This window comes from Tasmannia lanceolata, unplaced genomic scaffold, assembly GCF_043159265.1.
Source record: "Tasmannia lanceolata isolate RefF3 unplaced genomic scaffold, GAP_Taslan_0.1 ptg000005l, whole genome shotgun sequence".
Lineage (NCBI taxonomy): Eukaryota > Viridiplantae > Streptophyta > Magnoliopsida > Canellales > Winteraceae > Tasmannia > Tasmannia lanceolata.
In genome coordinates this window covers 16,297,734-16,313,912 of record NW_027518682.1, presented here as the reverse complement: position 1 = coordinate 16,313,912, position 16,179 = coordinate 16,297,734, and the positions used below count along the sequence as shown (strand labels likewise).

General features: G+C 37.8%; 1 protein-coding gene across 2 annotated transcripts in view; it reads left to right on the top strand.

Annotated features, from left to right (window-relative positions):
* Positions 1–15,410, top strand: part of LOC143877715 (Tetratricopeptide repeat (TPR)-like superfamily protein) — a 32,488-nt gene extending 17,078 nt beyond the window's left edge. For both annotated transcript variants that reach the window (XM_077379915.1, XM_077379914.1), the window contains exons 9-18: positions 4,182–4,250; positions 4,364–4,420; positions 6,450–6,527; positions 7,822–7,919; positions 8,031–8,076; positions 9,889–10,016; positions 11,077–11,185; positions 12,267–12,329; positions 13,374–13,439; positions 15,027–15,410. In XM_077379915.1, the coding sequence (XP_077236030.1) occupies positions 4,182–4,250; positions 4,364–4,420; positions 6,450–6,527; positions 7,822–7,919; positions 8,031–8,076; positions 9,889–10,016; positions 11,077–11,185; positions 12,267–12,329; positions 13,374–13,439; positions 15,027–15,224 (912 nt within the window). In that variant the 3' untranslated portion in view covers positions 15,225–15,410. The remainder of the gene's footprint in view (positions 1–4,181; positions 4,251–4,363; positions 4,421–6,449; positions 6,528–7,821; positions 7,920–8,030; positions 8,077–9,888; positions 10,017–11,076; positions 11,186–12,266; positions 12,330–13,373; positions 13,440–15,026) is intronic.
* The last annotated feature ends 769 nt before the right edge of the window (positions 15,411–16,179 follow it).

Below are 16,179 nucleotides of genomic sequence, written 5' to 3'. Positions count from 1 at the left end.
TGGTTTTCTGTCCTCATTAATGGTTCTTCCAAAGGCTTTTTCAAATCATCTAGGGGGTTAAGGCAAGGGGATCCTCTCTCCCCCTTTCTCTTTGTGATTGTTGTGGAGTCTCTTAGCCGGCTTTTGAGGAAAGGTAGTGAGTTAAGTCTTTTCGAAGGCTTTTTAATTGGGTCTAATAAAGTGGAGGTTTCGCTTCTTCAATTTGCAGATGATACGCTGCTATTCTGTGCCCCAGTGATCTCTCAGGTATTGAATCTTAAAGCCATCTTAAGGTGTTATGAGATGGTTACAGGCCAAAGAACTAACTTCTCGAAATCTGGGTTATATGTTTTAAATGTTTCTTCTTCCAAAGCTTCAGTTTTTGCTAGGATTCTGGGGTGCTCTTTGAAGCCTTTGCCCGCATCTTATCTCGGCCTTCCTTTGGGGGTGGGAAGACCGAATAAACTATTCTGGAACCCCATCATTCACAGAGTTGAGAGGCGTCTCGACTCCTGGAAGCGTAATCTCATTTCTAAAGGTGGGCGCTTAGTTCTTATCAAAGCAGTTCTATCATGCATCCCCATTTATTTTCTTTCCTTGTTCAAATGCCCAGTGAGTGTCGCCCTAAGAATTGAACAGATCCAAAGAAGGTTTTTGTGGGGGGGCTCTCTTTCCTCTGGTGGAATTCCCTTGGTTAAATGGAGTTCTGTATGCCTCCCTTTGAAAAATGGAGGGTTAGGGATTCGGAGAATAAGAGGCTTTAATATGGCTCTATTGGGTAAATGGCTGTGGAGGTTTGGGTCAGAACCGTCTGCTTTATGGGTAAGAGTAGTAGGAAGCAAATATGGGGTGAGGGAAGGAAATTGGTGCTCTGCGGATAACTATAAGTTCAAAGGTGTCACTGTTTGGCGGGACATTTTGAAGGTTGAGGTTCCTTTCTCCAAAGGTATTCGATTTAAAGTCTATGTAGGGGATAGAATCCGATTCTGGTCAGATCCGTGGTGCTCAGCAGTTCCTCTCAAGGAAATGTTCCCTGATCTGTATCTAGTGTCTACTCAAAAGATAGGATGGGTGGCGGATTTTTTTGAAAGGCTGAACTCAGGAGTGGTTTGGCAGCCACAGTTCAGACGAAATTTTTTTGATCGGGAGTTGAATTCTGTTCTTGAACTAATGGCCTTGATAGAAGGGTGTTACATCAAAAGGAGTGGGAGTGATTCCCGTGTTTGGTTTCAGTGTACATCCGGACTTTTCTCTGTTAAATCTTTCTATCATCAGTTGGTGTATTGCGAAGCGGAGGCTCCTTTTGCGTCGATATGGAAGTCTCATTGCCCGCCGAGGATCTCATTTTTCGCTTGGGCTGTATGTTGTGGTCGAATTCAAACAATAGACTTCCTGCGGAAGAGAGGGATGATTATCGTCAACCATTGTCCTTTATGTTCTTCAGATGGTGAATCGATTGATCATCTTTTCATTCACTGTAAATTTGCCCGAGAAATATGGGGTTATATTCTATCTCGCTTTGGGGTATCTTGGGTTCTCTCAAACACCATCTCTGATTTCATTAAAAGCTGGGATTGGTGCCCCTGGAAAAGAAAGGGTAAGACGCTATGGAAGATGTGTATGGTGGCTTCTTGGTTGTTCATTTGGAAGGAAAGAAACTCCCGAGTTTTTGAAGGTGTGGCAAAATCGTCTTATAGGATTTTTATCAGTATCATTTCCGAGGTGATATTTTGGGCTAGAAGCCTTTCTATGTTTCATTTCGTATCTGCGTATGATCTTTGGGAAGGTTGGGAGACTATTTGCAAGGAGGGGATTAGTAAAGTTAAAATATTACAACCCTGGATCCCTCCTCCTGAGGGAATGATAAAGTTAAACTTCGATGGCTCCTCTCTTGGTAATCCTGGTGACGCAGGGATTGGGGGTCTATGTAGAAATTCAAAGGGGGATGTTCTCTGGGCTTTCTCGGGCCCCATTGGAGTGGCGGATTCAAATGAAGCGGAAGTGAGAGCTGTTCATTGCGGGATTAAATCTTTGGATATGGCTGTGATAGATAAGGTGATAGTGGAAGGGGACTCTTCTAATGTTATTCTATGGCTTCAGGGTGCAGCCTCTCCTCCGTGGCGCTTTTTATCTCTCTTTGAGGAATTAGATGATTTAGTTTCTCTCTCGTCTATATCCGTTAGGCATGTAAGGAGATCAGCTAATTCAGAGGCTGATTCCCTAGCGCGGAGTGGCGTATTTAGGTCTAGTTTGGAGCGATTTGACTATCTCCCTCCTTGATTTTGTATTTTCTCTTTCTTCTTTTATGTACTTTGCTGTGAACTATCTCGGTTCTTAATATATTCCTTTTCTACCGTCTCAAAAAAAAAAGTCCAACATCTGAATTTTTCATTTCCTTTGAAGCTTCGGATTCCTTCGAATGGGAAAACCCTCGATTTTTTCTTTGAATGAAAAAACCCTAAAATGGAAAAACTCGGGCTTTTTTTAATGGAAAAACCCTAGCTTTTTTTAATGGAAAAACCTAAGCTTTTATTTTGAATGGAAAAACCCTAGTCAATATAACTTATTGAATCAGAAAAAAAAATATATTTTCTTCTAGTCTGGAAAAGAAGAATCACTGGTTTTTTAAGGAGCTGAAAAAGAAGAGAATCATCGACTTTTCCGCAGAAATTCTACAACACATTAAATGCTTTATTACCTCTTTCGCTCTTTTCTCTGATACTTGGGAATCACCGGAGCCAAAGGATCGACGTTGGGCGCTTTGAGATGCGAGTCAAGCCTCCATCTTCTTCGTTCAATTGGCTGAGGGGTTTATGGTTCAAAAAAAAATGGTTTAGGTCACTGGAAATGGGCGAAAATGGTGGATATGATGTTTGGTGAAGAACTAAAGAATGAAGATGGAAATCAAGGGCAGAAATGAATGGTGTCTGATGGAGTGATGGTGGTTGATTTGGGCAAAAAATAAAAATGGAAATGGAAACAAAGAGAGGCAGAGAGCTAGGGTTGGCGGAGACAAACAGAGAAGGGAGACTTGCGTTGAAAAATAAAACTTGAAAGAGAGCTAGGGTTTCAACTTTACTTTTCTTATTTTTCTTCCCCCCTTGGGCCCACTTTCATGGACCAATAAGAAATAAAAAACGACCTTTAAGCTTATACCTCCAGCGTGGTTTTTTACGTTTGTAACAATTGCCGGTTCGGTTTGGATTTTTCGGATCAAAATTCTTTGAACCGTAAACCGAACTGATGGGATCGGTTTTGTGAATTTAGAAACTGTAACCGAACCGAGGGGCCAAAAAACCGAACCAAACCGAACCGAAAGGTCCGGTCCGGTTCGGTTTATCGGTTTGAGCGGTTTTTTGTGCAGCCCTAATGTTTATTTCTCTGTTTTGCCCATTATCTTTTAAAAGATGCATGGAGAATTTCCTGGAAATCCTTGGCCGGATGCAAAGTTGGGTTAGGGTTGTGTTTCTATTTATATATTTTGAACATTTTAGGTAATTCTTTTTACCTTTAATTTTTTTTAGGTAACTCTTTTAATTATAGGTGCATTCACAACATGTATCCCGCTTTACTCTGGGATACTGTGCAAATGGCAGATCATGGGGTCCTTCTATCCAATGTAGAAACTTGGCATTTTCTTCAACGCCATTTTGTCAGTAGTCAGTTCTTTGATTCTTTGTATCCTTATTGTCTTAACTCAACTCAACTCAACTCAACTCAACTCAACTAAGCCTTTGTCCCAAACTAGTTGGGGTCGGCTTGTATCCTTATTATCTATAAAATGTAAATAAATATCAAGTAGCTAATATGTACTTCAGATATTTTTTCTTCATTCAATGGGATCAATGGTTACCGTGGGCACTAGGTGCCTCCTTTCACTCAAGTCTCCATGATCACTTTTTTCCTCCAACACTCCTCAATTTCTTCGGCATCCATCTTTTGTATGTTCTTTGTATGATTTTCTTATGTATTCCATGTTGTTTTCTTGACTGTTTCTGGTTCATTTTTGCGCTTCACCATTAACAAAAAAAGGCTCACATGTGACATGTCACTTTTCCAGAAAAAGACAGTTGAGCAGAAGTTCTGGGGATATTTTCTTACTTGTTTCTTACATTGAATTGGATCCCTTTTAGCTTATCCTGTGTTTCCTTTAAACACATAGTTGTTTCATATTTCAAAGGGGCTTGAATGTTCTTTTCTAGGTGCTCAATCTTCAAGGAAAAGAGAAGGATGCTGAGGCTCTTATTCAGGATTCTATCAGGATATTAGAGGTCCTTTCACGTGCTATTAATACATGTAATTCTGAGTGTATCTGCAAAGTTATAGTTGCTACCTTCCTGCATATTATTTTCCTGATTGCTTATGTTCTGTGGGAGCCTATTAGGAAGGTGGCTTGGGGGAATCATTGACATGCATACGGAGAATGAGGTATCTTTGTCAGGTAAATACACTTTTTAATTGTCCTGTTTCACACTTTCTTGCCCATGTTATTGATGGTTTTAGTATTGACCTTTAAATGCCAACATTAGTCAAGTTTGCTGTCAGTTGTACTGTATTTTAAAGCGTGCATGAGACTCGAGGCTCATACAAGTCTCAGTATATTGATTTACTTTACCCAAATAAAGCTCTAGAACAGCAATAAACAAAAGAAGCAGTCAGTTTAGAACTAACCGATACAACTAGAGACGGGGAAAAAAGCTTAGATCAAACCTACATGTTAGAAGGTCCAAACAGATTTGAGATTTGAGTGCTATTAGAGTTCAATGAGCCATCACATATACGATCACTAATCATAAAGACTTATCTTCGGCCCCTAATATGTGATAACCAAGATGCCCGTTGGATTAAAAGAACAGAATCTAAAATGAGACAGACATGTATAGAATATAGAAAGGGAAAAATATATGCATATTTTCCTATCAAGGCTCTCCTCAAACTGATGTTGCATAGGAAAGAATTATAAAGGGGATTCAAGTGTCTAGGGACAGCCAATTGTGTCACATCTTCAATTTGTGAGTGACACAATTGTTCTGAGAGAAGTGTTAGAAACGGAAGTTGGGGATGGTTAATTTCCTATCAGTTTCGCAGAAGAAAAAACAGGTCAGTGCATTATCCCCAACAAGAGTTCTGTCTGTGGCGTAAATATTGAGGGCTCTAGCTTATCAGGTCTAGTTGTAATTATGTACGACGAGGCAGGGAAATTCGTATTAAATACCTAGGTCCCTCTAACAGCAGGGGCACTGTTGGAGCAAGATTGGGATTCTGCGGTGGAAATATTTGGATGTCCACGAGAATCTTGGAATGGAGATGCTCTACTCCAGGTTGCTTTAAATCCTTACCTGCAAATTTGCCATTCTATTTTTTTGGGTAGCAAATATCGACGTTGGTGATGAATAATCTAGATCATAGTTTTAAAACTCTCCAACATCCGCGTCGACTCGGGGAGTCGACCCCCTTTTAACTTGGCCGCGTTCTGCGTTGCGCCGTATCCGCGTTCCACGTTTTGCCCTACATAGTCAATAAAAACTCCTTTGGCTCTCTTGAATTATGACCGCGTCAACCGAGTACTCAACCACATCAACTGAGTATTCGACCGCGTGTGACGAGTCGACTAGGATTTTCTTCGGCCACGTTCTGCGCCGCATCCGTGTTTTTTAAACACTGATCTAGATACACTGCAAACGGTGTTGGTATGGAAATGTGAGAGAGATGGTGGTCATGCAATCCGGGATCTCAGAACTCTCAACTCTTGGCAAAGTATGAGGCAATTCTATGCGACATTTATTTATCTATTTGCAAGTCTTTCTTGGCGGCTCATGATTTGGAGAGAATTGGAGCACTCGGTGACTTTTGATCATATAGGATCAATTTGGTTTATTTAATCTCTTTGTAACATTTTTCTTGTGTATTCTGATGAATTTATTTGTGGATTTACTTCTCAATTTCGCAAATTTGTTGCTTTTGAACTGTTTTGGAAGCGCCAAATCATGTGAAAAAAGGATTTTTCAAAGTGCATTTGACACACTTCTACAGCTAGGTTAAATTCACAAAAAGTACTCAGGCAATTGATTTTTTTTTTTTTTGATTGATAGGCCTTTTTGTGCTAATCTCATAGCACATGTCTCATCTTGACTTCATTAGGTAATTTACAGCTATCTTAAGGTGTTACTTAGTTCCACAGTATTCTTGCGACAGTAAATTCAGACTTAGTTTTGCTTGTTTGAGACAGGATTGTGAGGCTTAAACTCGAAGTCATGATTCTAGCAACCTCTGGTTGTTATTCTTTTTCGGATTCCTGATTTTGGTCTTTGTTTTATACTATAGCAAGCTATAAGTTTACCAAGTCAATGTTTTGGATTTCCCTATATGTGTTTGTTTGAACATATTATGCTTGATAATTGAATTTCATTTTCTGCCGTTGATATACTGACAAGGACTGAGAATCAAGCTCCAATTTTTCTCTCTTGTAGATCTTACTGAATTCCAATAGACTTCCAGAGGCTGAGAATTTGCAAAGAAAGATTCTGCACGTTCTGGAGCTTTCCAAGGTTTACATTTCTACAATTGGATATATTTGTTTTTCGTTATCTGAATCCTCCGTGCATAATTTATTTGTGCTTCTTTGGTGATGCTATGATGTAGTCAGATATGTTGGATAAATTGACTGATAACACTTCATTACATTCTGGAGCACTACTTTCGAAGACAAAACCTGATCCAATTTTTACGTGTTATTGAATTTTAGACTATCAGGAAAACTAGAAAATGTAATTCATCACCCTTTTAACGCGTGGTCTTTATGTTGTCCCCTGTTCTGCAATGGATTTCCTCATATTTTCTAGCTGCTACATAACTCCATTTTTACCTATTGGGATCTAAGTTACTAACCTTTCAAACTTTATGAACACATATCATCCTTCTAGGACTACAGACACTCTCTGAAGCCACCTAAGGAACCTTCTGCTCATTTTCGACCTTTTGTCTCAATCCCTGAGAAAAGTACTCATGGCTTAGATTGCTTGTAAGTAGAAGTTGCTAGCATCTTGAAAGGCAACACCAAACAGATGTGACATTTTTCCAGTGGTAATTGAGAAAATATCATCTTGAAAACATTTTGGCTTGCTTTAGCACTATGAGTGTACGCCAGCTGTATTGGGTGCTGGGCTGGAAATAACTAAACGTAAAAGCTATTCATATTCTATTGATTTATCCTACGTAAAACCAACACAAACTCATTCTTTAAATTCAATTAATATTCAGTAAACTCTTTTGAAATAATAATAACCATCCATAGTTTATTTTTTTATATGTGGGTTTTGGTTGTGTCTCTATATGTGCAACATGTACGTCTTATAAAGCCAATGAGCATATGTTAACTTCAGAAGGTGCACCTAGGTATGACTGTTGCAATGGGAAATCTCTTCCACTTGTATAGTAGCACCATTTAGTGCTCTCAACAGCCACCATATCATTAGCTTGTATATGCTCATATACATGAGGTGTTCAACAACTATCATCTTTTAGCCCTTTTGAGAGCATTTATTAGAAGGATAAAATAAACTTCTTACATCTCGCTGTGAAGGATGATTTGCTTGTTTCTAATCCTAGTGATAAATGTGCACAAATGGATGAGGTGCATATGACTACAGTATCCTTGATTGACTTTTTTTGGGCTTTTATGAGAGCCTTGAGGTGTTTGTGTTGAGCGGTCTAGCCATGAAGGCTTACATTAAATGCGTTTTGTTGCGATGGCATCATGTAATCACAAACTCATTTCCATATTTCTCAGTTGCATATTTTTTTACCAATGTATACCACACCAATATTTTGTGTTTCCCTTAGGGATGGGATTCACTAGACACTGTAATTGCAGCTGAAGGCCTGGCCTTGACTCTCCAATCTGTTGGCAATTTAAGGGAAGCACAGGATCTTCTGGAACGGTAAATCAGTCCTTTGATTCAAGTGCCATTGATGTTTTTCTCTAATATGAATGTTATCGTTGGTTCATGATTGCTTGATGTGGTGGATATTTCTTTTGTATATATCCACAGGTGCCTTGATGTCAGAAAGACCATACTTGGTGAAGACCATATCCAGGTGTTCTATTTTCACTTGCCCTAGTGGTCAGATGCTTTTGTAATCTTGTGCTTCTTTGAAATATGATACTTGAATAGTTCAAGAAAATTTCTCAAAAATATTATCATAATGAAATATTGGCACATCATTCATAGTAAGAATGATATGTGACACTGAAATCCCGTTATTTTCCACATGATTTTTTTTTTGAAATGGCAAATATTATAAAAGAATCAGAAGGGACACCTGAAAGGGAATTCCCGAAGTTACAGAACAAAAAATAAAAAACTAATTACACAATGAATAGAACATCAAATAGGAAATTGATCAGACCAATTCATCGAGTTGCATACCACGCCTCTTCTAGCCAACGCATCCGCCTTCTCGTTAGCAGACCTTCTAACATGGATCAACTCAATATCTAATTCTGCTAATAATGGATCAACTCACCTTTTTTATGCCATTGAAAGCCGCTTGGACTTCCGCCTCCGTAGCGTCAGTCACACCTAAAGGGCCCCCAAAAGTCCAAAGAACCTTCCCCGGCATCATCACGACATAAACCCTGCCGGCATCATCACGACATAAACCTTCTCAAGAAGTGTTAAAATAAACTTTGATTTTCCACGTGACTTCGTTTGTTGTTTTTCTTCATCTCTTTTTTTAATATCAATGCTTTTGGAATGGAATTTGGTAATGTCCATATTTTTGCAGTTTGGCATCCCTTATGTGTGTCTGTGCTTGATGGGGGACAATTTGCAAGATATTCCAGCATGTTGTAGCAGTTTACACAGAAAAATCCTTAAAATGAACGCTTACTGCCCCAATTTGAGGAAAACTAAAAGCATGGTTTTAAATTTCGGCCGAAACATAAGAAATTACATTACTGAGGGAGGTCTTGAGAAGAAAATAAAAAACAAGAAACACCACAACATCACGGCATTTTTAATCTTGGTGTTTTATCAAAATGTTGCAGGAAAAAAATCACATTATTTTTAAGTAGTCAATAATATTGGTTTCTATGCCCCACGGGTGCATACTATCACAAAAACAAGAGAAAGCCCTTCCCTCTCTTTTGTTTCTTGTAGCCCTCATATCATCCTAGAGGAGGTCCTAGTAATGTCCCATCTTTCGGTAATACGGTCAACTTTTAGTCATTGTTTTGATATCTAAAATTTCAACACCATTAAGAAAAAACATCTCAATATTCGAAGAGGACATGGTTTGGGGGCATTATTCGTAAACCGTCATCCATGATGGCAAGTGTTTGATCTTCTGTTGGTACATAAGATTGGAGTAAGTCATGAAGACAGAACCCCCTAAGGATTTTTTGGTGTTACTTCATCATTGGGCAAGTTTCTATGTGCATTTTTTGGTGGGTTGGGGGTTGGGGTCTATGCAAATTGGTTAACTTGGCATTCGGAGCAAGGATCTAGTAGTCGAAATCCGATTTCTTTCATGCTTGCCAAAATATGATAAGCATCTTACCATATCATTCAACACACATTGTTTTGGGCAATACAATCTATTTTTTTGGATCAATAATTTATGTATCGAATGAGGAACTCACTGATTGGGCACTATTAAAAAAAAAATGATACATAAATTATTTTCTTTGTATCACTTACTAGAAAGGCGATGTGTGTCAGTATTAGTTGATGCTCAAAATTTTGATATGGAAGAATGCCTTATACAATGCTACAATGCTTTAGTTTTGTTTTGTGGTTTTTTGTTCTTGGGTTTGGCACAAGTCGTCTTTTCCAATTATTGAATTAATGACTATGGAAATGCTATTTTGCTTGTCCGACAAATAACATTTCCTTTCTTTGAGTGTAGGTGGCTGCCAATATGCTTCATTTGGCAAGAGTAGAGATGTTTAGTTCTAATCGGCTAAGGAAATTTGACATTTCTAAAGCAAATGCTGAACTTGATAAGGCTAAGCTTCTTTTAGATAATTCAATAAGGTTTGATATTGTTCTTGCTATTTATTTTTATCATTATTGGATGCTTGATTGTAACTTTCAAATCTAAAAGAACTTTCCAAAGGAAAACTCTTATCTTTATTGCATGTGCTTTGGATAGAACTGAAAGGAGGCATGACCTAATTGTTGCATATCTTATCTACGACTACATTAGCTTCTCAAAGGTGAAGATTTCCAAAAATAGTGTTGACCTTGTTATGGAAAAAATTTCTTCTAGGCTCTGTTTTGATGTGAAATTATATGAAACTGAAACTACCAATAATTGCAAAAATCCATTTGTACTATCCATAAAATTTGGGATTTTAGAAAATTGTGTCAATGAATTGTTTTGGAAACATTCTATAGAATCGCATAAGTATTTAATTTTTTATTCCTGTCCCTTTTTTATTGGGCTTCTTGTTTTTTTTTTTTTTTTAAAGATATTTGATTGGTCTAATATATGATATATGACAAAACATTAAAAAGAAACATGCTAAGAAGCACTGATTGGCTATGCTAGACGACTGTGGGTCCAACTCATTGACTTTTGTCAAACCGTGATTATATGTTCCTAAGCCATTGATAATAGTTCTAACAAAACGGTATCTTTTATTTCAAAATCATCATTCTCTAATTTGAAGAGTGGCTAGACCTTTCTAATTGAACAATAGTTTTAGTTTAGGAGGAGCTCATATATTGTCTGACGAATAGTTACATAGAAGATCTATGTTAGAATTCATAGTGGGGATTTTTCTTCAAATTCAAATAAATGAATGGCTTGTATTGTTGTGAGTCATAGTAGATTTTTTTCAAATGCACAAAAAAAAAAATAATGTCCTTTTCCACCACCTCTTTTATGATCACCTTCAAAAAAAGCTTAATATGTTCTGCAAAAGTTGGAATCTTCTACTGAATACTTATTTGTAGAACATAACAATTAAACCAATCTGCAGTTGGGGTAACAAACTCTTGAACTTTTGATGGCCAGATGACAGACTCTTTGAACTTTAGAGACAAAATTCCGCCCAAGCAATTATGCCAATTATTTTCTTTTCCTTGACAGGATAGCACGCTTAGTTTTGGACAGTCCAAAAGAAAATATAAGCAACCTCCAGAATGGTGTAGAGGCAAGACACACCGAGAAGGATGGTCATGCAGCACTCCTCATACTGGTTAGTTTATGTTAATTTACAAGTATTTGAAATTCAGGAAAGAGTTATTTCTGGTTGGGTGATGATTTTGCTTTTAACCACTGTTCAAGTTTTCATGTGACACTCGTAGTCTGGTCGATTCTATTCTCATTAAATCATTAACCATCACCAACGCCCATGCTTTATCTTAAGACCAATTATTAGTTAACAATTTGAGTGGTCTTTTAAGTATCAGCACAATGTAAATATAGTGATATTCATAGGAAACTTCCCCAAGCTTTTCTAGTTATTCTCCTTCCCTATTCTGACCTTTAGAAGCTACGTTTTTCAATAAATGTTTATTATACCTGAAATTCGTATAGGTATTATTGTTTCTTCTTTTTCCTAAGTGTGTTTCTTAGCCAGAGCTGTCCCAACTAATATCGTCATTCGCCTTTCTATCCTTCAACGCACAAAATCATCCTTCCATCCTCATGAGACCTTTATTCTATTGGTCTCACATAAATTAAATCTCCAATACTGGTCGAAGAGAAGGCAGCAACACACATTTATAGATTGATTGAATTTTACTCGACCAAGAAGGCGCCTCGAGTTTTCTGGTGAACTTTGTGGGGGGACTAATATTGTTGCTCCTACAAGATTTGTTGGAATTCAATACAATAGACTGGAGCAATAGTAGGGAAATGAAGACACTGAACTGAACACTTCCCCAGAAAATCATCGTGGTTATGTCTGGAAAGGTTTCTTAATTGAAGGAGGATCCTTGGTGAAGATCTCAACATGCATCGACTAAGTGGTTCTTTCTATCGCAGTTAGTACACTAAAATCTGACAAGAGTTCCCCAGATAGAAGCAATGCATCATGCAGAAAGTAACATGTTTTTCCAAGATTTTGCAATTTTTCCATTAGTAATCTATTCTCAAATTATAGAGGTGGAATTATCTAGCTTTATGGGGTATCTAATTGTAGAAGGGAATTAGCTCTCATATTCTTACCATGTTTTCATGTTGTTGCATATGATGATGGGTAAACTGTTATCACTATATTCATGATGATCATAATTCTGCTTTTGAAGTTTGATGGATTACAGTTGTGTACACAGTTGCAATCACTAGATGAGCTTGGACTTTTGGAAATCACAAAACACGAATTGCAAGAATTAAAGGTCAGTTATTTGTACCCTCAAAGTATTTATCTCTAAAAGACCATTCGGATATTTTTAGATGTGCATCTAAACTCCCGTTTGAGATTATATTATTTTATTATCGATCTTATGACTTCTTGCATAGGTTCAGTTCTCAATGGTTGATCCCATTATCTTTATTAAGGTTGGGTATGGTTTCGGAGAAATCGTTGCATGATGCATCTCACTGGCACAATTTATCTTGGTCATTAGTCATTGCTGAAATATCCTGTTGTAACAGCTATGAATATCTTTTCAGCTACCAGATGTCTATTTATAAAGGGAAGGGAGAGAAATGAAGGAGGACGGTGGCAATCATGGGAGAAGGAATGAGAAAGAAATAAAGAAGGGAGGAGGATGGTGACTGCAAGATCGGCCAATTGGGAAAGGAGAAGAAAGGAAGAAAAGAGGGAGAGAGGGGTCTTTACATCGGTCGGGCGGAGAGGGGATGGTTAAGAAGAAAGAAAGGAGGGGGGAGGGAAAGGGCTGTGTCCAAGAGAAGAAGGGAAGGGGTTTCTTTCAATCCATTAACAAAGTTAAGGGGTTTTGGGTTTAATAGAGAGGGGTGTATGGGTTTAAGTGGAGGGCCAAAGAGGGTAGTCAACAGAAAATAAGGAGGGCTTTTAATGTTTTAAGTGGTTGGCCATAGTGGAGGACCAATGAGTTTATGAGGCTAGGTTAGGATTTTTAGTGCTAGCCAGGTAGGGGAACCAATAGGATATAAGGTATCATTAAGTGGGTTTGGGCTTGGGTTTAAGATGGTGTGCCATGGGTGATAGAGTAGTAGGTGGGCCATAGGTTGATGTGTACATCCCCCACATGTACGACTTATAAAACGTGAATTAAAATACAAAATAAAGCTCCAAATAAATTTAAAAAAAGGTCCACATAACTATAAATCTAAGAGTAAATCACATCATATTTTACTGTTAGTGCTCATCTTTGTGTCTTCCCTAGCTTGCTTACTTACTAAACGACTACTGAGGTTATTTGTGTTGGCTAATTCAAGTGATAATTGACAATCAGGAACCGGATGCAACTCCAATTGAAGCTGAGCATGCTCTTCGTCAGTGTATTTCAATCTTCAAAGAGGTATTTACATTGAGATGCACAAAAAATGTATTTGATTCTCAGTTCCATTTTGTGCGTCACCTCTATTATTATTTTTTGTCCAAGTCAACAAAGATCATATGATCACAGACTAGTCGGATTTCAATCTGTTTGCTAAGTTGTTGAGAAGTGTCCTTACAATTTGAGGGCATTTGAGTCATTTTTATTTATGTTATATTAATTGCCTTTCCTTTATACTTTTGTATGTTCATTGCACTATAAAAACACTTAGTCAATTCCTTTAGCAAATTAATGCCCCCCCCCCCCCCTTTCTCTCAATAATGGCACTCTTCCCATTACTAACACTCTCTAATGACTTGCGGGAGGCTGACACAGTTCCCAAGAAGCTATCAACTAATAAAAAAATGTGTTTAATAACGAGAGGAGTGCCATTATCAAAGCAAAGGAACGTGGTTATCATTTCCCATCTTTCTTTTTTTCTGTATCATCAATGTGAAAGACATCTCATGAACTTTCATTTTCTTCATCACTCTTTTTAAGATTGCTAGACAATTACCTACTTGTTTCCTAAAGATTTTTCAGTCGTCTGGTACTTCATGGGTGTTCTCCTAATTTTGGGAAAGAGGCTTTTCGTGTGGCGGTCAAAGGCCACTTGGAAGGAAAGGAAAATCACAACGGCAAATTTTCCATGTGCTCTCACTTGGGGAACTTGGGATGAAAGAAATAAACGAACTTTTGAGAGGGGGGGGACAACCAAATCTGTGCATTCTTAAATTTGGATATCAAGCTCTATATCGTCGAGGTTTTGAAGAAAAGACTCCTATGGGTTTATAAATTATTGATGTATTTCTGGACTGGAAAGTGATTCTAATTAACAGCATTGTGGAGGGGTTTTAGTAACTCATAAAGAAGGGAAGTGGAGTGGTTTTAGGAACCCATAATGTATTACCTTGATCAATTGGTACCATTGATTCTAGTGAACAGGATTGGTCCTACTCATTGGACTGATCATTCTTTCAGAGAACTCCAGCTGCCTTTTAGAGGTGGTGACATCCAATGTGATGGCATGGACGAAATGGTTTGAGTCTGGGACCAAGGAAGTGGGCTGTTTTGGTGCTTCAAATTAATACTAGTACAGGATTGTGTCATACTTTTTAAACACATCCTTACAGGTGCCAACAACATTGCGGATACTTTACCTAGAGAAGAGGGGGATTGAGCTGAGTGTATAATGCGAGACAGATTCACTTTTGTCGTGTTTCACAATGCACTTGTATTATTCATCTCTACTTTTCTTCTTTTTTGTTTCTTTTTTTTTTGCTGCACCTATAGACCATCTCAGTCTTTGGGTTTTGCCTTATCTCTTTTAATAAATGATTTTCCATTAAAAAACAAAGGTTTAAATTCTAGATGCATTTAGAATTTCCCTCGGCAAACTTATAATTTGTTTGGTTACTGTTGACCAGCGATCCTTTGGGATTCAACTCAATTAACATGTTTATTTAGCATGAAATTTCAGTTCCATTTACCAATGGAAGACTTGAACAATGTAAAAGAAATGGTCAATGAATTGGACTGTTATTCTTAATGAAAAGGTTTGCTGTGCAGCCTGGTATTCGGCGCTCTGTATTAAATTCAGCAGAAGTAAAAGCAGAGTATTTGTCATGCTTGAAGCATCTTGTGAGCCTCTTAAGTGGAACCACGAGCAAGGAAGTGCATCAATCAAGGCCAACGCTCCAAGAACTGAAAGATGAAATCCGACTCTTGGAAGCCGAACTCACACCCAACAGGAAGCGCAGAAACTAATGTCCGCACAAACCAGACAAGTTCAGATCATCTTTTGAAAATCATGTTCTACTTTAATCTGTTTCTTTCATTTCTTGGAAGAAACAAACGGCTGGGTTTTCTTTTGTTTAAAATCAATGAAGCAGAGGTGGGGCCTAATAAGTGTCTTTTGGAAATAAATGGTAGGCACTATGGTAATTTATGAAGTTGGCCAAACTCTCTGATGATATTTCATTAACTGTTAGATGAATGGTTGTAAATGATGAGATTGCCGATCCTTGTGTTGCAAGTGACACCCCTATTCAACAAACTCTCTTTATATTTCATGTTTCAAGAGGGTTTTCTTTATATTACATTTGTGTTTGAGAAGAACATAACCTCCCAAAGTTTTTTTTTTTTTTTTTTTATGTTGCCAAAATAAATATTGTTCCAGATACCAATATTATTCTCCCCTTTGTCAAAGAACTTAAGAATTGCTTGCTTCAGAACTAAGAAATATTAGCAATTGATCTGGGATTCGTTAATCTGGGTTTTAAGAAACTCGCATCAGGTGTCATTGCAACGTTGCAGGAATGGATCATAAAACATAGGGGTGATTGTGAAGAAAGATGGATCATAAAACATAGGGGTGTCACTTGAAACACAGCTGTGCGTCGCGGCAATTAGGGATACGCTTCGTCTTTGTTCCATGACAGGGAGAATCTCTTCACACGCAATATTTCAATATCTTTGTTCCATGACAGATTCAGAAATGACATGAGCAGTGTTTGGTCCTATTGCAAACATGGTCAGAGCTGTAATTCACAGTATATTTTTTTCACTTAGGCCTAGGAGTGCTAAAACATGGAACAGAAAGGCACCATTTTCAACACCCAAAAAATACTCTTCAAACTGTACCCATGGAAACTTGCAGCTTCCGATCTCTGAGATCAATAAGTCGATGCATTGACAATGAAAACAAGGAACAAAATTGCAA